The sequence below is a fragment of the Solanum pennellii genome, chromosome 7 (genome assembly GCF_001406875.1).
Source record: "Solanum pennellii chromosome 7, SPENNV200".
In the NCBI taxonomy this organism is placed as follows: domain Eukaryota; kingdom Viridiplantae; phylum Streptophyta; class Magnoliopsida; order Solanales; family Solanaceae; genus Solanum; species Solanum pennellii.
Genome location: NC_028643.1, coordinates 39,355,833 through 39,377,285, shown reverse-complemented (window position 1 = coordinate 39,377,285; position 21,453 = coordinate 39,355,833). Strand labels below are relative to the sequence as shown.

The 21,453-nt window shown below is 37.8% G+C and overlaps 1 protein-coding gene across 1 annotated transcript; it reads right to left on the bottom strand.

The window, feature by feature from the left end:
* Positions 1-2,451: 2,451 nt before the first annotated feature.
* LOC107025000 lies at positions 2,452-4,016 on the bottom strand. The gene is made up of 4 exons (XM_015225888.1): positions 3,437-4,016; positions 3,186-3,301; positions 2,945-3,071; positions 2,452-2,861 (listed from the first exon to the last, which is right to left on the bottom strand). Exons 1-4 carry the CDS (start codon positions 4,014-4,016, stop codon positions 2,452-2,454), a joined length of 1,233 nt encoding a protein of 410 aa, XP_015081374.1.
* Between the last annotated feature and the right edge of the window lie 17,437 nt (positions 4,017-21,453).

The window sequence follows — 21,453 nt, the reverse complement described above, 5'->3', positions numbered from 1 at the left end:
AACCCACATGCTTTCTAATAGGGGCGTGGTTTGATTGTGGTGGAAGTCGCTCCTCTGCTCGCGTCTTAAGAGTTTGACATTCCTCTTTGGATTATGTCCCAGTTCACTTCTAAGAAAAGTTCCACGTAGTGCTGCATCCTTTTTGATTCGTCCGCACCTATGGTATGTTTCGAAGAATTTATACTTTCGAATGCTCTCGACAAAAACAGATGAAACTCGTCAGGATAAAAATATAATTAAGATGGGAGACAGTGTCTTTTTCCATGTCGACACTTAATTTTTCTCCTCGACATTTGACATCAACTCGATTGGTTTGACGTAAAGCAAATATAGCTTATGTCTTATGTTTGCAATATAATCTTCAATGTATTTTTCATTTGATGTCAACATAAAGGAAAGTTTATGCGTAGTGCTAGTATTTCTCTTGTCGTCGTCTTCGATGCCCTTCTTGATGTTTTCATTTATCAAAATAAAAGAATGCAGTTGATGCCAATGGATAAATATTTGTCTTGGGATACACGATTTTCTTTTCTGGCAGTGCATGACTTCATGCGGGGCATGAAAATATTCCAGCGATGCGTAAATTTCTGCAAGGTATGAAATCATCTCACAATGCATAACTTTTCTGCAAGGCATGAAATCCTGTCGCGATGCATAAATTTCTGCGAAGTATGAAATCTTCTCGGGATGCATTAATTTTAGCGAGGCATGGAATCTTCCCGTGATGCATTAATTTCTGCAAGGTATGAAATCTTCTCGCGATGCATAAATTTCAACGGGGCATGGAATATTCTCGCAATGCTTGGATATTAACTCGCAATGCATGATCTTCTGCGATGCATGAATATTGACTCGCGGTGCATAATTTTCCGAGATGCATGAATATTGGATCACGACGCGTGATTTTTTGTGATGCATAGATATTTACTCGCGATGCATGGATATTGACTCGCGATGCATGATCTTCCGCGATGCATGAATTTCAACGGGCCATGGAATCTTCTCGAGATTCTTGGATATTAACTCGCTATGCATGATCCTCCGTGATGCATGAATATTAACTCTTGATGCCATCCTTGATACAAAATGAAGATAGTACTTCAATCGACCACCGTAGTGATCTTCTGGGTGCTTTCTGGATAATCATATCGTCTCCAATGATAAGAACGGTAAAACAACTTCCACATTATATATCGTCTAGATTGACCATAAAATAACTGACCCCTCCTGGTAATGCATAATATCATATCCGACATTACGATGCAAATGACGTCTTTTACGGGAAACGTAAAGTCTTCCTTGAGATTTTTTCTTGATTCACCTTCGAATCTAGATGGACGTTCTTTATAAATTTAATGTTGTTGGAAATTGATTGAAATAAACAATTCATATTCCCAAGTCTCTAACATAAGTTATATACAACGATTCCTGCTTCTTGGAAAAATATCGATTTTAGGATAGTTTTCTCTCTATTTGACTTCTCATATTTGTCGGTCGGAGAAATTTGATGACTTCTGAGCAATATTATAAATTTGCATCCACAGAAAAATAGTTAGTTTTAAAACAGACTGATCTGTGCCCATTCTTCAGTTGTTTGCTCCTTGTCCTGCTATGTCCGGTTGATCATCCTGATCTCCCCACTCTTGATAGATAAGACAATATATTTTACATCAAAACAAACGACACATAAAAGGAAGATATTTAAGAAAAATAAATTTTAGAGAAGTAGTATTTTTAGAAGAAAAGTCACTGCCACGTCAGGCCTGGCGAGCTTTTTTGAGCCTGATGCTTGGAAGTATGTAGAATTATTCGCTGGGGAGTATTCAAGACCAATCTAAACTGTGGATACACCCATGTTGAAATTATGAGGCCATCCTCAAAATGTTTGTCCCAGTTATCTGTCTTGCTTATCTTTTAATTGTAAATGAGTAGATTGCGGAACTTCAGATATCTTCTCAAAAACTCTGTCCCAGTTGCAAATCTCAAAATATTCAGTCTTGACTTGTTGATGAAGAATGTTGTTCTCAAGAATTTTAGAGTCCCTCTTAAAAATTCTCTCCCAGTTTCTATTGTAAAGAGGAATAGAAATCTTACGGGAGATATGACCGAACCCTTGTGGTACTTACGTATCATGTTGAGGAAGGAATCAGGTCAAACGTATTTTCCCTCATAGAAAAAAACTAAGAAAATTTACGAAGAAAACTGAGCGAGGCCGACATAGGCCGCCGACGTATCTCATTCTTGAGAATTCAGGTCGAATGTAGTTCAAATACAAAAAAATATTTAAGGAGGATAAATGGGGTGACCAAGGCCGACGTAGGCCGCCTATGTATCTCATTCTTGAGAATTCAAGTCAGACGTAGTTCATTACAAAGAGGGATAAAAATTTAAGCAAAACAAATACAAGCAAAAAGAATGATTACAAATTAATGAAAGAAATACAAACTGACTTTACATGTAGTATCTCTTGACAGCGTCTGAGTTGATAGGTTTAGTCCATGCGGTGCCATCCATCTCCAACAGGACCAAAGCACCTCCAGATAATACTTTGTGAAACATGTAAGGACCTTGCCAATTTGGTGAGAATTTTCCTTTGTATTCGTCTTGATGTGGAAAAATGTGCTTATGCACCAACTGACAAACTTCAAAAATTCTAGTTCTTACTCTCATGTGAAAAGCACGAATCATTATTTGACGATACAACTGACCATGACAAACAGCCACCATTCTCTTCTTGTCAATCAAAGTTAACTGATTGGTTCTCTTTCTAACCCATTCAGTGTTACTCCACTCAGCTTCTTGGATGGTTCTCAATGACGGTATCTCATGTTCAGCAGGTATGACTGTTTCTGTTCCATATACTAGTAAGTACGCGGTAGCTCCAGTCAACATTCTAACGCTTTTCGGTAACCCAATAAAGCATATGGAAACATCTCATGCAAACCTCGATGATTGTCAACCATTTTCCACATAATCTTGTTGATGTTCTTATTGCGGCTTCTACAGCTCCATTCATCCAGGGCGATAAGTGGTTGAGTTTCGGTGCGTGATCTTGAATTGCTCACATATATCTCTCATCAAGTGACTATTAAGATTTGCACCATTATCAGTATTGATGGATCTGGCACTCCAAATCTGCATATCCGATTGTTGCGAACAAAATCAGCTACAACTTTCTTGGTTACCGTCTTGTAAGAAGCTGCTTCCACCCAATTGGTGAAATTATCAATGGCAACCAAAATGAATCTATGATCATTAAAAGCAGCTGGCTCTATTGGACCGATGACATCCATACCCGAAGCTACAAATGGCAAAGGTGAACTCATAGCATTGAGTTCGTGAGGTGGCACTCGGATCAAATCACCTTGCACTTGACATTTATGACATTTTTGCACAAACTTGCAGCAGTCATTCTCCATAGTCATCTAGAAATAACCGGCTCGGAGGATATTTCTTGCCAAAGTGAACCCATTCATATACGTGCCACAAACTCCGGCATGTATCTGTTCAATAAGCTTCACAGCTTTAACAGCATGAACACATATGAGAAGACTCAAATCTGGAGTCCTCCAATAAAGGACTTCTCCTCTTAGAAATAAATTAAGATCCATATGGCGTATCAACTTCTTCTGGCTGGATGTAGCATCTTCAGGATAAATTCTAGACTCCAAATACTTCTTTATATCAAAATACCATGGCAAACCATCCGATTCTGCTTCAAGATGTGAAAAATGGACTGGATGTTCTGTTAGCTCTATATCTAGAGGATTAATATAATCATTGTCTGCATGATTGATCATTGAAGCGATTGTGACAAGAGCATCGTCCAATTCATTCTGTAATGTAGGGGTTTGTCTGAACTCGATCTTACGAAATCTTTTGCACAACTTCTTTACATGTTGTATGTAAGGTATAATCTTCGGGTACTTCACAGCCCATTCTCCTTGAACTTTATGAATCAACAAGTTTGAATTTACAATAACCAGCAAATTGTAGACATTCATGTAAATGACCATCCTCTAACCAAGAATGAAAGATTCATACTCAGCCATGTTGTTCGTGCAATTAAATTGGAGCTTAGATGCCATGGGATAGTAATGACCAGATTCTGACTCTAAGACCGCCCCAATACCTTTCCCTTGGTTATTTTCCGCTACATCAAAAAATAGTCTCCAACCTGGATATGCTTCAGAAATATCTTCACCCACAAATGACACTTATTCATCGTGAAAATATGTGTTATGCGGTTCATACTCTTCATCAATGGGATTTTCTGCGATATGATCAGCCAAAGCCTGTGTTTTTATCGCCTTCTAAGTCACAAACACAATATCAAACTCACTCAACAGCATTTGCCACTTAGCTAATTTTCTTGTAGGCATTGCCTTCTAGAAGATATACTTCAGCGGGTCCATTCTGGAAATGAGGTATGTAGTATAAGAAGACAGATAATGTCTCAACTTCTGGGCAAGCTAAGTCTAAGCACAACACATTCTCTCCGATAGAGTGTAACGAGATTCGTATGGAGTAAACTTCTCGCTTATGTAATAAATAGCTCTTTTCTTCTTTCCTATCTCATCGTGTTGACCAAGTACGCATCCGAATGCACCATCTGAGACGGACAAATATAGCACCAACGGACTCCTTTCTCACAGAGGAACCAATACCGGTGGATTTGACAAATAGTTCTTGATAGCGTCAAAATGAGTCTGACGCTCTTCAGTCCACCTTGTTAGAGCGTCTTTCTTCAACAGCTTGAAGATAGGCTCACACACCATGGTTGATTGAGCTATGAATAGAGTGATGTAGTTCAACTATCCTAAGAAACTCATCACCTCTTGAATCTCTTTAATCTTAGAAGGATCGAGCTCAATACCCCTTCTGCTTACTATAAATCCCAACAACTTGCTGGCTGGCACCCCAAAAGCACATTTGGCAGGATTTAACTTTAAGTTATAATGCCGCAAACGGTTAAAAAACTTCTTCAAGTGCGTCAACTGGTCTGAACTCTTGCGGTACTTGATTATGACATCATCCACATACACCTCAATCTTCTTATGAATCATGTCATGAAATATGGTCGTCATAGCTTTCATATAGGTAGTACCAGCATTCTTGAGACCAAACGGCATCAACCTGTAGTGATATACGCCCCACGGTGTAATGAAAGCTGTCTTTTCTGCATCATCCTCATCCATCAAAATTTGATAATAACCTGCGTAATAGTCCATAAATGATTGCATTTCATGCTTATTACAGTTATCCATAAGAGTATGAATATTTGGCAACAGAAAATTATCCTTCGGGCTAGATTTGTTGAGATCTCTGTAGTCGACACAAATTCTTATCTTCCCATCCTTCTTAGCAACCAGAACAACATTAGACAGCCAAGTCGGGTATTGTGTCACTTCTCACCAACAAAGACTCGATGTTCTTGGTGATCTCTTCTTTGATCTTTAAACTCAATTCAGACTTGAACTTCCGAGCCTTTTGCTTCACCGAATGAACCCCAAATTAATTGGAAGTTTATGAAATAAAACATCGGGTTCTCAGCCCTTGCATGTCACCGACTTCCTGGACGAATACATCAATATATTCAGAAAGCAAATGAATTAGGCCTTTTCTTTGAGTTTCATTAAAGTGAATGTTGATCTTAACATCTTCAACGCACTCTAGGTCTCCCAGATTTACCGTTTCTATTTCCTCTAGATTCGGTTTATGCTGATTTGCAAACTGCCAAACATCCTTAGCATTATATTGTGTTTCCTCACTTTCTTCTTCGTAATCATCAACCTCGTCATCACCTACCTCATTTTGTTCATTCAGCTCGTGACATGACATGACATTGGCAGGTTTAAAACTTACATTACTGAAACAATAAACAAACAAAGTTAAGAAAGCAAAGTATAACAGATGAGTAAATAAACAAATATTAAACTAAAAGAGGATTTCATTCAAATAAAAAAAAATGGTGCAAACTTTGTCCATGGCATAGGGACATGTTCCTTTTTAAACATCACAATGGAAAATTTAAAATTCAAACAATTAAGAAAAATTCAAAATGGTGGGTCTCGGGCCTCTTCCGAACTACCACCGATTTAAATATGCATAGAATGATGTCTTTCTACCAAGGAATTCGGGGGATCGAGATGGGTGTGGAGGTCCACTTCTACAATATCTCTCCTTGCTCTCCATCACGGATGACTGTCAACTCGACCTCTTCTTCAATGATAGCATCAATCTCCTCAAAAAGGCCACAAATTCCATCCCAAGATCCTCCTGCTCGGTATATCCACGGACTTGAAAGGATTGATATATATGAGGGATGGTCTTGTACAATGCTTGATCTTTCTTATTTTTTGTCCTCTCGTCATCATTTGTGGGGACGTACCCCAATCTATACATTTCCCCTTTTATAGGAACTTTAATGGGCTCAACATTTCCTTAGGAATTCTATCCCAATTCAAAACCTTGTTCAAATCCACTTTGCAACATCACAATAGCAATCATCTTATACACAGAGGGCATGCAAGGTTGTACCTTGTAGAAATCAGTACCTCGAGATACTTGATTGGTAATCAGTGTCTGTCTACCGGAGTGACTCTCTTCGCCATGAATAACCAGCTCTTTGTTCTTCCAAACAAGTTTCATTATCTGATGCAGAGTAGAAGGCACAGCTCCAACCATACGAATGAAAGGCCTTCCCAGAAGAAGGTTATAGCTGGTGTCAATATCAAAGACTTGAAACTATGCACTGAATTCTACCGGACCATTTGGATGATCAAATTCACCGCCCCCAACGTATCCCTCTGAACCTCATGAAAGGCTCTTACGTTGACTTGGTTTTGTTCCAACTTACCAAGGTCAAACCTTAACTGCCTTAGTGTCGACAATGGGCAAATATTTAGACCAGATTCATCATCCACTTAAATGTGAATTATGACTTTCTCGCAGCATACGACAGTGATGTGCAACACCTTGTTGTGTAACATCCCTTCAAAAGCAACTCGTCATTGCAATAGCTAATCCGATGCCCTCGAATAACTTGGTTTATCATAATGGCCACATTATCGCTGCTTGTGCCCACGGGCACATTCGTATCATCAAGAGACTTTATCAAAGCCTGCCTATGCAATTTGGAACTCATCAGCACAGACCATATGGAGATCTTGACTGGAGTCTTCTCCAGATACATGACAATAGAATAATCCTTCAACTTCATTCTATTCCAGAATTCCTCTGCCTCACCCTCGCTTATTGGCCTTTTATCTTGATCCTTCTTTTTACCTCCGAGAGCAAGATCCTCAAGAGTATAAAATATTCTAGATCGTGTCATACCTTGTGCAACAGCATCTCACTCACAAATTTTGACTTGATAAGAGTTTTTGACGGCACCAAGGCAACATCCTTTGCGGGTATCAAGATAATGAACTCTTTCTTCTCTTTGATGCCCAAAGCATCTACAACCTTTTCCAACTCGTCATGAAAGATTCGATTTATCACTTTCGTCACACACCAATTATCATCTGTTTCTATCATACTGACATTGTCTCCTTCATGATTCGGCAAAGGATTGGTATTGACATTAGGTGCAGCTTGTTAGGGAGAAACCACATCTTGGTCAATTAAATCCTGAATCTTGTGCTTGAGGTTGATACAGTCCTCAGTATCATGCCCAACACTGTTTGAATGATAAGCACATCTCTGGTCTGGCTTATAGAATTTTCAATTGATATCCATGGTTTTGGGCCCCACATGGTTGATATATCTCGCCGCTGCCAGTCGCTCGTAAACCTTTGTTCGTATTTCTGCGAGCGCGTTGAAATTTCTCAAAGATTTTTTCTCGAATAGAGGTCGAGGGGGATTATAAATTCCTTGTGGGGAGGCATCTGTTGATGACTGCAATTATTCGGACGGGGAACTTGACTTCTGGGATATGAGTTTTTCTGGTAGTTTTGCATTGGAGCTTGGTAGTTTGGGTGGGGATTTTGATATGGTGGAGGTTGGACTTGATACGAAGGATGGGGTTCTCGGTAACACGACTGCACGTTAGCAAAGTTGGGAGCAACACCCTGGTTAGGAGATGAAATTTTGTAGGGTTGAGGATGATTTTGGTAAATGGGAGATGGATTTTGGTAATTCAGGGGTGGACTTTGGTATTGTGGATCTTGGACGTTTGGATAAGTAGAGGTAGCACTATGATAAATTGGAGAATTATTGGGATGACTAGTTTGTGTATAACAAGCTTGGAAGGAATTTTAGGAAGGCCGAGAACGACCTTGGGAATATGACGAGCTTCTGGGGGTTGTCTTTCCCCCATATGAAACAGCAACGATTTCTTCTCTTTTCTTTTTCAACATTCCTGATGATCCGGGTGATGCAGCAACACGGTCTATCTTTCCCGTTTTCAACCCATCTTCGATAGTCTCACCAACTTTGACTATCTCAACAAATTTTGCTCTTATGAGCAACAGGATTCGATCATAATACTCGAGCTCTTGCACCCGCCGAACACTTCTACAATTTCCTTTCATACATGGGTGATCTGACCCTTGCTGCTTATTTTCTCCACCTATAGGTAAACTCTCTATAGCTCACAGTTATTTTTTTCATTATCTTTTCAAAAGAGTATTGGTCTGGGACAATTTCTACGTTGTAAGCAAATCGATCGATAAAATCTTTGGCCAATGCATTCTAGTTGGGCTATTTCCTGGTTTCATGCGAGGTGAACCATTCAATAGCTTCTCCACACAGGGTTCGGCTGAAGAGCCGTATCAATAGAGCTTCATCCCTTCCAACTCCCACTAGTTGGTCAGAGTAGGCTCTTAGATGAGCGATAGGGTTTCCCATTCCTCTGAAAGTGGCAAACTTTGGGATCTTGAACCCTTCTAGAAGGTCAAAATTTTGATGAATACATAAGTATTCATAACTAAGCCTGGCGATATCAGGGATGCATTGGAGATCTTTCATGGCTTTCTTGATATCTTCTTTTATGTCGATCTTTACCTCTTCGTTTGCCCTCCACTCCTTTTCCTGTTCCTCATAATTGTCCATCTCATAACCATGCACACCGTGCTCGACAAGGACGCTAATTTGGAAAGTGGTTATTTTGGGTAAGGGTGGATCTACAAAGGGACTCTAAGAATTTTGAGCGGTTTGATAATTCTATGGGTAGGTCTGCGGATTGGTATACTGATTTAAGTGGTTGTGGGGTGTTTGTGGATTAAAATTATTTTGATTTGGATTTTGATTTTTGTTTTGTTGTGGTGGATAGGTTTAATGATGGGTATTTGGAGTATGGGGTGGCATTTGGGGATGGTTTTCTAGAGGATGAGGTGGAGTTTGGTAGGATGCGGAAGTAGATTGGGTATTTTGGGTAGTCAGATCTATAACTTACGGATTCTGCGCAGGTGTAGATGGTTTATTCTGAGCTAGATCCATATTTGAAGAAGGGAAGTATATTGGAGGTCTCCCATCAGCAGCGTTAGCAGCAAACTCTGGCAGAGGCAGATCCTGTCTCCTTTGCATTTCGAAACTCAGTTCTGCAATATGCTACATCAATTGCAGAATCAACTCATTTTGGTTGGCTATGGTGGGTTGATCCACCACAACATCAGTAAGACTTACTTTTTTGTTATTATCCCTCATAATAGTCTTTTCTTTGCCTGAGCTTTGTCTAGGGAAAGAATTTGCGGGACATTTTGATCTGGTGAAATAGGGATGATCTGCCAGCTTTTGATTGACACAGATCAGTTTTAAAGTACCTGAGAAGGAAAATAACTCAAAGGCAGATTTGTCAGTGCAGATTCAGAATACAAAACTTGTAATATCACACGGAGAGAATATAAACATAGAATTTCCTTTGTTTGGGGATATCTTCAACTCATGAGTAAGGACGGAAACGCATTTTTTAAAAAGAAGGAGTTTTCTTGTTTTAGTTTTGACACTGTATCAGAAAAGCTAAATCACGTTGAGACAAGGTGTTCTTGTAGCGGCTCTTTAACGTCCGTTGATCTAGTCTTCGCATCTTCTCGTAACATGAAGGGGGAGAATGAAAAATTTTAAAAGCTGGGGCCGGTCCTGGGAAGGCTACCTACGTATCTCACAAGGAGAATTCAGGCCCAACGTAGTTCAAATACAACATAAACATTTTCATTCATTTGATAATTACAATTACAAGGAAATTAGAAGGCAACAATAGAGCTTTTAAAAGATAAAATGATGACAACACGTTAGTCATATCCGTTCTTGTTGCAGCATTAGTCTCCTACTTTTAGACGGCCTAAGAATGGAGGTTTGTAGATGATTTCCTCATCTTCGTCTTCCCATGTCGCTTCTGGTTGAGCATTATCGGGACCACTATTAGCTCATTGCTCGTAGATGGGGTATTTTTCATGCATTTTCTGAAGTTAATATTCATATTGCTATGGATGGGTTATTTCTTCTTCCACAGTTTGGCCATTCTTTCTCTCATGGAGGGATAATTCCTCCATTTCAACTATCACCTTCATCAAGTGACATGCTTTTAGATAACAGAGCGGCGGTCTCCGATTCTATCCTCGCTTCTCTTTCTTGCACTTTCAACCGAAGCATGTCCAACTTCTATCGCAAGTCCTCTGTCTCCATCTCAACATCTTTCTTTCTCTTCATATTTGATGCCAAATCCTCATCCAGCGTCACGGTTGCAGCTTTGTAGATTGCGGTGGCCATGTCGACTCTGAGCCCTTCCTCTTGGCTTATTGATTTTGGTGAGTGATATGTTCAATCTTTCTTTGTAGTTCTTCTCCAGTGATTTCCATCTGGATGTTCTTACCCTTGTCCATAGCAGTGATTTTTTTTGCCTTTCATGAGACGATGGAATAGTGTTTTAGGATTTGTGGTATAGGAGGAGGTCTTGTAAGCGAGAAATTTAAGACTTAGAAATTTGGGTCGAACATTTTGTAATAGTGACTTCTGTATATTATTTTGGAAATTCCTGGATAGGAGTGGGTTTACGATACCCTCATTCATAGAAACATAACACATAATCAGTTAAACACACATATATCGTGTCCTAACACATACAGGGGGACCCTTTTATGCCAAGGGTAGGCCTAGCGCATTTGAATGATGTCCGCGTGAATTTCAACCATATAAACAATTCCCCTGAAAATAAATTCCACAAGTTAATAATAATGTTCAAATAGGGGAAATAACGGATAAATAAATTAAAAACAAACCCACACAGGGGCCATTTGAAAGTCCAATAAAGGCAGGCCCACACAGAGGCTCAAATGACAAATACATATAGAAAACCCGCGCAGGGGCGAAATCCACTATATCGCTCCAGATGGTCCTGCTCCATTGTCGTTCCCTTGAATCTTATATTGCATAAACATATATCATAGCATTAGCAAGACTCCTTCACTCAGGCTTCCTTTGTCTTCCACGCTTTCGTATCACAACTTCTAGATTTTCTCCTTGACCCAGGTATCGAAATCATCATAACCACGTGTCATCCTTTAAACCTCTTGAGTCACCCTCTCAACAGTATCTTCGTTCTCGAAAAACTTATTGTATACCTCTTGGGACTCTTTCTATACCTCTTGTAGCTCGGCAACTTCTTTGAATTCTTTTTCCATTACGGTGTGAAAGCTGCGCCGGGTTTGGGAGGAGACGTTTTGTATGTCCCTCTTTAGCCATTCATTGTAACCCTTGTCATATCAAGCATTGAATCGGTCAGGGGCGATAGTGTCTTTATCCATACGCTTTGCACTTTTCCAATCTCTGAACATTTCAAATGCGTCGTTCACTTTACCTCTCCAATATCGTTTACATAAGCGTCATAGTATGCCTCTTTGGGTACAGTTTGTATCCTCCCAAACTGTCACAAGACTCGAAAGGGTGCATAAGGGAGAATTCTACGAATACATAGTAGAGGAAGCACAATCTGTCTACGGCTCTCCACGATGTCTTCTTTGGAGATGAACGGTCAATCATCCACTGGACATCCTCTTCTCTTAATTCGGAGAAAATTTGAGCCCATCTCCCCTTTGTTCTTCGATTGTCCATATTCGCCCGATACAACATGTCATTCAAATCTTTAAGGGTGTTCTTGTTGTCAACAGTATGCAACTCCCGAGTCCCAGCACCCTTCGCTAAATGGTTGAGGATCCACTACTGAAGGAGTAAGTTGCATCCTTGGATGTATCGATGCCCTCTTTGCATTTTTCCTGCGCTCGATACATATCGGACAAGATGACCGGAGCTATAGGATAGTACTTTGTTGTCCCTTGGTTCTCATACCCTTTTGACAAATTATGTGCAAATGTTATAATTCGAGTATTAATACTCAAACTTGGACCTTGTGGAAATACCATCTTTCCCAATAACGCTACAACAAATGCTAATGGACAAATTTCATTCCATTCTCTATAGGATATCTTGAACTCTCGGATGTAAATGGCGTAGAATCTTGTGTGTCCAAATCAGATGTAAAGATCTCTGAATGCTACATGTGATTCTTGGCACCATTAGGCAAAGTCTTTTCCCAACCCGAACCAGTTCGCAGTCTCTTCTACGGAAGGCTTATTAGGGATGGAGATGTCTTCTTGCTTTCTTTCCTTCCTTTCTATACCAGTCCCTACTGTGTCTATGCAGTCTCTGATCTCCTCCAAAGTTGGGGTAATTTTGGCGATTCCGAATCAGAAAACTATTGGTTGGCTATCCCAATATCCAATGAGGACCTCAACCAATTCCTGTCAACCGTTCATGTTGATTAATTACGTCAGAGAACCCACGTATTTGTGGAGGGTTCTTCTATGATCCCCGTCCATATTATTATACCACATCGTGAGTTGAGATGGCCCTGATATGACCATGTTGAACTTTGGAAAACGATATGTATCTACAAAACAGAAGCTAGTTAGGTTTACCCACCCCTAATTGGTTTTCACACGTACATCATTCAAATGTCAAATAAAATGATGTGTCGCAAGTCGGAGACCTTAGACACGATATTGGTGATTTTCTACTAAATGGACTTAATACACCTTTGATATTAAGTCGTCTTAGGCTAATGCTTAATTTTGGTTTTGGTTTCGCTGTATCGCTCTAGCTTAGACTTACTAGAATAAGTTTCAATTTGATGGTTACCCGAGTAGGACAAACATCGGGGTGAAGCTACCATACAACGTCGGATTATCGTGTTCCAACTGTTTGATTGATACTTCCAAATGAATTTTTCAGTATTTCTGAAGAAAGTCGTGGAAATACACGTAACTTTTGTTTTCCTAATGCATCTATTTTCCGTTTGGTGGGAAAAAAGCCATGAAAATGCAACAATAACAATAATAAACAAAACAAATAAGCAATTATTGCCAAATAATGTTAGTTATAAAGTTAGAATCCTATGTATTCTCCAGCGGAGTCGCCATTTCTGTTTTATCGAAAAAACATTTGTTTGAGAATTTTTGACTTTTTTAAACTCACCACTTAATTTTTGAGAAAAATAAAGAAAACTTCTACTTTTAAAAGACTTAACAGAAAAATTACTTGAATATAATTTTAAGAGGTTCGGGGATTCCTATTGACGTCTTAGGAAGGTTTAAAAGCACGTAAGACGTCCGCTAACTTGCTGCTATCCGACAAATATTTTATTTGGCTAAACTTAAAAGTGTGATAAAAATATTTCTTTGTTTGAAAATGATACCCAAATTATGTAAGATTGTTTTTATACTGAAAAATTATTTATCTAAGTGAATTCTAATTTGTAAAACCCTTATAATATTTACTTGGTTTGATCGAGTCGTTAAAACCAGAATCGGGTTTTGCGGGGAATCGGATTTTCGTAACCTTTAGAACTAATGACAAATAAAACAGATGAATAATTAAAAGCAAGTAAAGAGATAGAGTGAAAGAGATTTGGGTCCGAATCCGTGTCTCTGTCTTCCTTGACCGGTATTTCAACCCACCTGTTTTGGTGTTTGACCCATTTAACGTTGGCCTTTGAGCCATTTCCACTTGTCCTAAGCCTATTACAAAAAATAAATGCAGAAAAGAAATACAACAAAGGCTTAAGCCCAAAGTTAGAAAATACAAAGTAAAGAATACAATAGTGTGGGCTTCTTGACCCAACTTCTTCAACTACTTGGTTTGCTTCGAATTTCGCTACATGATTTGTTTATCGGTTTAGGGGATGATTGACTCAAAATGGAAAAAAATTAAGCCTTTGTGGATTTCTTGAAATGCAGGGGATGAATGAAGTCCACGAGGACTTGGGATGAATTTTACAAGCAAAAAAATGGCAAGAGATTCGCATAAGAAATAACGAGACAAAGGAGGTGTAATTTTTACATGAATCAGATTCAGTAAAAATGAAAACCTTTGAAAAGCTCAAATTAAGCAGAAATAGATAACTCCGAAAGGAACAGATGTGCAAATTAACAAACGATAAAATTAGTGGACAAGATGAAACAGTTAATCAGTAGCCCATATTTGTATATAAACATACCTACGTGCCTAGTTGGCTCCAAGGAATACATGATTATTTATTAACGATACCCTCAAAGTATTAAGGAACAAACCCCATGAATAAGGAAATGAGCATCATCTATTTTAGCCTAGCCAGCTCTATTCAATGTAATCTAACAATATTAATTAACACACTGGAAGAAAGGGTAGTAAATCAGGCTGAATAAAACACAATTCTCATGTGAAGAAAAAGAGAACAAATTCAATTTCTTGACGAGCCATTTTTACAAAAAATGGCGAGTATGAATAAACAAACCCAAAACAACACATTTCCTTCAAATTAATCATACCGGACACAAGCACACGTAGACATAAATATATACCAAAAACACAATGGGTGTTTCACTAAGCAAGAGCACCACACGGTAACTATGATAGATGGCGATTAAAAAAAACTAAAACATAAGCATGAGATAGCTACTACTATCCTAAACGACAACAACATGCCAAAAAAACAGTAAGCCTTTAAGATATCAAACGGTTAACAGACATTTAATCTTGGAACTAAGAAATATGAATTCTACTCTAAGAATGACAAAGAAGTAACATTCCACTCATGCTAATCTCCAAACAAAGTAACTGACCTTAGTTTTAATTATCAAAACCTCAAAATACAAACCGGAAACCTTTCTAAGTGATGCTTAAAATAGTAGATATATTGTATGAATCGTTTCATTCTAAATCACACTAGAAGACAAAAAGCGAATATAACGTAGACAAACCTGAGACATTAAAAAAAACACGGATTCAAATGAATACTAGACACTTGAATCGAAACCTAGGCGATTGATGTGTTTTGACAGCCTCCCACAACAAGTTTAAGTAATGAAAGTCTAGCACCAAGCATATATACGAGAGAACCGACACAAGTTCCAATCAATCATGAATACTACAAAGGATTCATTATTGTTTGCCAACGGCTCACTCTTTTAGCACGAGGTGAAAGAGTAATGCCCATGGCGTCAAGTAATTGATCCACAACGCAGATTTGACAATGTTTATGAAACAACTTCAAAGAAGGAAACATAATAATATAATCTAATATGTTTCTAAACCTAATCCACATCATGTTAAATAAAATAATATCTAGAACATTAGTAAAACTTATATAAGGAAAAATCAACTCACTGGTAACTCAATCAACAGACAGCCACAGGATACATATACATTATTTCAAAGCATCATCCGCTAACCAGTAGTTAAAATAAAAATAACCATGGATTCGAAATTTTCAGACATCAAGAATATATGTTTAAGAAAAAGTCTAACAGGATCTTATAATGAAATAATAGTACCTTTCTCTGGACAACAACTGGGACAAAACGAGAAGAAGAAGACGACTTCACCACACGAGCAACGACAACAGGGAAAAACGTAGAAGACTGAAAAAATCTTGAACCTTAGATAAACTTGGCGACCGAACCTTCAACTTCTGTTAATATCTTTCAACTCTAAAGATTACCAAAATCCTATATGAAATTTTTCAATGGAATAGTTAATAGTCTTCTTTCTTTACTGGTTCTCTCTCTTAAAATCCTCAAGAAAAAACCAACCCCCTCAGAAGGTGAAGAAAAGGGGTATTTATAGAGGGGAATTAGGGTTTTTTAGATTGGGAGGGCGGTGGAATTTTCGACATGGCTTGGGGTAAAATAAAACACTCACTTCAATTTCAAAATTCAAAATCGTTTCCAATGACAATGAGCAAGCTGCATTTTGACGAAAAACTCCACCCAAAATCCAACTTTTAGAGCGACGCGGCCTGTTGGGATGTAGTCCTTCGTCCTTGCCCTCGACGTGGCGTCCATCCACGCGAGCAAGAACGAATATTTAAGAGGTTCATAGCGGGGGGAAGGCACTGTTGTACAAGCAAAGAAAAAAGATGGAGACGTTAACGCAGGAGAGGCGTGTGACTTTGCCACGCTGCTATGAGAACTAGCGATTGCCTTTCGCTTGTGAAAGAAATGAATATTCGCAGGAGTCATCTTGGTCTGCTGTTGATTTTCCTCTACCGGTTTGAGGATATCAGAGCGTGAAGAAGATGAAAGGAACGGGACTGGTCTAAAGGGGCAAGTGGGCAAGGAGCTTAAGTGTGGGAGGGTTGGTCCAAGGGGATTTGGAAAATAAAATGGGCTGAAATATTTGATTATTTCATTGGGTTTGGGTCATCTAGAATTGGAAGAAGCGCGATAGGGCATGGGATACATAAAATGTGGGGCTGGAAAAAGTTAAAGGGGGGAAATTGGGCCCAACTCATCTAGGAGGAGAAAGACAAGAACTTTTGAATTCGACCCATTCATTGAAGCCAAATGAACTTAAAGTGTCACCAAAATAATTTTTAGTAACTTGGACTGGAATTTAATTATTCGACGAACCTCTTAAAATATAACGAGATAAAATAGTTAACTTAGTTATAACCAAAGACCAAAAAAGTAAACTAACCATTTAGCTAAAATTAATTTAATAGGGATGTTAAGTAAAATTTTAAAATCCTTTTGTAACGATTTTCGAGTATTCCTAAAATAAACTAATTACATATAAAATATATATATAGGTATGAGCATACACATTACAATCATAAAACGGCTAACACAACTTAAAGAAATGACAAAAATAAAGCTTGGAATTTTATAACTTCCATTATTTCAACTCGTTTGGAAATCAAGAGGCTCGAGAATTAAATATCACTAAGGAGGGTCGAAATTGGGTGTCAACAAAGACCCTCAAAATGAAATAAGGTGTATAGGCCTCACATGAGCCTAATAGGGTTAATAACATGTTAATTATGTGTTTTTTAGTATCTATGATTGATTTGAAGTTGCTTGGAGTTCCAACGACTAAGACATTAGAAAGTTAGTCTTTAGAAGTGCTAGTGTGTCCTTGGATGGTTGCCTTCTTTTTATATGTTGTTTGGAGTATAAAAACATTAGATATTACCCTAGTGTATTAAGAAATAATTTTATGGTCAAAACATCCGGTTACAACTCCCCAAGGACCGACCTAGGGTTCCTTATAGAGGACCCAACCTTGGGCCAACAAGCTTCCAAAAGCAGCAAATATTTGTTCATTGGAGAAACATGTCTGCATCGCGGACTAGGTTCTCCACAGTCCAATTGTTTGGTCCGCGTCGCGAAACATGTAACGGACTATACTGTCTTGAAATTTATTTCAAAAAGTCATGTGGGAAAATATACGCGACGCGAACTTGTTCCCCGACAAAAGTTCCAAAAATGAAAGTTAAGTTTGACATGTCTAAATAACTATTGGGGTGTTTTGGGTAGTTTTGATGTCGTTTATAAACTGTTTAAAAGGACTTTTTAACCCTATCCCAAGTCAAAACCCCAATACCCAATAAGAAAATCAAAACACCAAAACTCTCTTCTTTTCCAAATTCTCTCAAACCTCCATTGGAGACCAAAACTAAAGTTCAAGCTAGGGGCTGGATTTCTATGTTTTATTCTCCAATTATTCATGGTTCTTTTATCAGTAAGGTATGGAAATCGGTGATCCTTAGTTAATCTTTCCTTTAAGGAGTTGAATCAATGATTGTCAAAAGTGATTCAAAGATCAAAATTCCCAATTTTCAATCTAGCAATGGGTTCGTTGTCAAATTGATTTAAAAGTCATTCTAATGATCGATTTATGTTTAATTAGTGTTTTAATATGAATTTCAATCAAATTTCATGAAGAACCCATCATCTTCCTAATTTCTCAAATTGGCTTATAATGTGGGTCTTGTGATCTTGATGATAGATGATTAGATTATGTTTAGATTATAATGATTGCTTAGTTCTATATTATTTTATGTCAATTAATTATGAATTGTTGGGAACTGATCAAGATGATCATTAGCTTGGAGATTTTGTAAGTTGAACTATTTCTTCTAATTAGCTTAGAATGTATGTTTAATTGTGATGATTGGTATGGTCAACTTATGGTGGTGGTGTTTACATTCTTGTACATGTTTATGTGTTATGATCATGGCCTTGAAGGCATTAGATGCATGATGCATTGATATGCTGATTTAATCTTTTGAAAGTTGAATGATTTAGCCTTGAAACTAGTATTTTGTCTAAGTGAATCGATGTTATGTGAAGTTATATGTATAGTCTTCCACACTAGTTGCATGAATTTGGTGTGTGGATTATGTTGTGTATATGTGATCATCAAGTTAGGTTTAGGTGTGGTCTATGTGGCTAATGATGATGAATACCCTTGTTACATGACCACTACCTATATTAACCCTATATGAGTATGTGATCAAAGTGTGCTAGGAGTATTCTATTATAATGATGAATATGTTCTTGTCTACTATGATGTAATGTGAGTTTATGTAGTCTATAGTCCTTAATACTCTATATGTGGTTATGATTTGATACTTGAGGAATGTTGTACATGTGTTGTGATCTTTCGAGGGTGGCTTCCTCAATTTTAGATTATAGTCATTATGTGATCAGGTTAACGAATGTACAAACACACTTCATGCATATCTATAAGTAGGGTAAATTCATGATGCCTAAGGAAAGGGTAGTTCTCCTATGCATCATTACCTATTTCTGTAAGTATACGATTTATGAAGTTATGAACATGTGTGATTAGAAGTTTTATGTGAAGGTAGATCTCACATTGTATGCACACACACATGATGTATGATTGTATAAATACGTGAAAGGACATTCTCACATAAAGTAGGGTCTATGATGAAAGGACATTCTCATCTTAGAATCCTTTGAGATATATGATGTATGAAGGAGCAAGCTCCTAAAGGCTTTTTTATTAACTAATGCATTAAAGGCTTAAATATATTTAAAAAGGGAATGTGAGTCTAGCACCGAGTGAACATGACAAATGAGAGTGGAGGGTTCACGTTTAGTAAGATCGGCTTCCCACAAGAGAACCTTCACATTTAGCAAGTTCGATTCCCAACATAGATGTTGTCTCATGATATGGAAACCTCCACGCTAGTAAGTCAAGGTTTCTAGAAGCAATATCGATGTTACATAACTACGTGCCCCCGTAGGTATAGCTTGTGGATTCCACTTAGATCGCTATGTATCATTGGTTACACCTTAGGCAAGTATTAAGCCTCACTTTTCGGTGTAGGAGGAGAATACCTCTTTCCATGTAGCTCACATGATATATGTCGTTTATGTTTCCCAAAGTAAGAAATAAACTAATATAATATCATGGAATCTAATCATAACTCCTTGAGGAAGTTAGGATAGGTAGGACTATGGACCCTACCCATGCATCGCACTATTAAACTCCATGAAAGGATAAGATTAGTACTTTTATGAAAGTAAGACTTATTTTATGTATGATAATATGAATGCATGTTAAGTGACTTTGCTATGTCAAGGCATGAATTATGCTTACGCATGTGAATTACACTCATGACTTCTAAATGAGTTTATCTACTTTATGTGGGGGTATGGGACTCCATGTGTACATTGCACTGGTAATCTTGTGAAGGGGTTGTGAGGGTGGCTTACTTATGATATGAACTAAGTGAGTTATGACTAAGGTTGTAGTAAAGGAATCAGTCCTTATATGATGCTATGAAGTAGGTGCTTTATGTCTAAGTATAAATGAAGGTGTTATGACTTGTTGAGTATGTTACAACTAGTCTGAGATGACTTCTTGGGTACACTTGGTGGAAGTAGTATTATGGGATGCTACCTACACACTACACTAGTATAACTTAGGAGTTGTCTTAGGTGATGGTTCTTATGTGAAGTTTATGTCTATGATGTTCTTAAGACTTGTGAATATATGTTGTTGTGTTTATGAAGCATATCTATGAAACACTATTGTAAGGTGACCCCAAGGTGATACATTGTACTAAGTACACTTGAGGGTTTCTTAAGGAAAGAAGTAAGATAAAACAAAAGTAATGCATTTTATGTATTGAATATGCTTCAAAGTATGATAAATGGCTTTATGTGTTATTATGAGTAGTGTAGATGTGTATATGATGTATGTGAACTATATTGTGGTTATATGTGTCAATGTTCATAAAGTTAACTAAAAATACATGTTGCATGATTTCAAATGAAATGTCCTCTTTAAATGTATGTTTTTGCATGGTTGTCATACTTAGTGCATTCTTTTACTAATACCATTCTTCTTCTTTTTACATAAAGTGTAGATGTTGATGGCTAGAGGATGTCTCCTAAATGAAGATCTTTTATAGATCTCCCAAGTTCAAGTAATGCGATACTTATGATGCAAGGATTGCCTATGTCATGATGTTTCTTTAAGTTATGTAATAGTTAGACTTATATTTTATGTTGTAAGGGTCGTGTCCCTATTCTATTCTATTGAGTTGTCTTAAGTTTGCAAAAGATATTTAGAATCTAATTAAGTACTTAAGATATTTTCATATGTATGTAGTGATGATTCTACCATATGATGTGCTATGAAGAGATTCAAATTTTCTGCGATTTTTGCGATTATGCAATGAAACATGTCTAAGGGTTTTTATAAGACCTCCGAGAGATCGAGTACATCCTGTTACTTCTAGTGGGTGCTCCCCGGTCGTGACACCACAATTGTTTTTACTCTATTAACCTAAGATCTATGAAAATATATCATGATATTGAGGAATTTATTGGTGTCTTGGAGGAGGAGGAACATATCTAAGTTTATGGTATAGTCCTAATCATCCCTATGTGGAGGTAGAGCATTAGAAGCCTAGTGAGCTAACTCTGGAGATAGTTATTCCATTGTGGAAGTGGGAGGCTATATATATGGATTTTGTTGCTTGTTTGCCTTGTTTGGGATAAAAAAAATTGATTCTATTTGGATGATTACTGATAGGTTGACGACAATTGGCCCATTTTGTGCAAGTCAAAGGCCATGTTCTTAGCTTAGGGTTATGTTGGGTTGTACATTATTAAACTAGTCAAATATATGTTGTTCTAGTATCAGGTATTTCGGATAGAG

Excerpts from the sequence above, each read along its gene's own strand:
- LOC107025000 (XM_015225888.1), bottom strand. The coding sequence starts at position 4,016 with ATGGTCATTTACATGAATGTCTACAATTTGCTGGTTATTGTAAATTCA. Across the intron at positions 3,302-3,436 it reads AAGAAATATCCTCCGAGCCG|CTTCGGGTATGGATGTCATC; the intron begins GTTATTTCTAGA and ends TGCCATTTGTAG. Across the intron at positions 3,072-3,185 it reads AAGCAGCTTCTTACAAGACG|ATATATGTGAGCAATTCAAG; the intron begins GTAACCAAGAAA and ends ACTTGATGAGAG.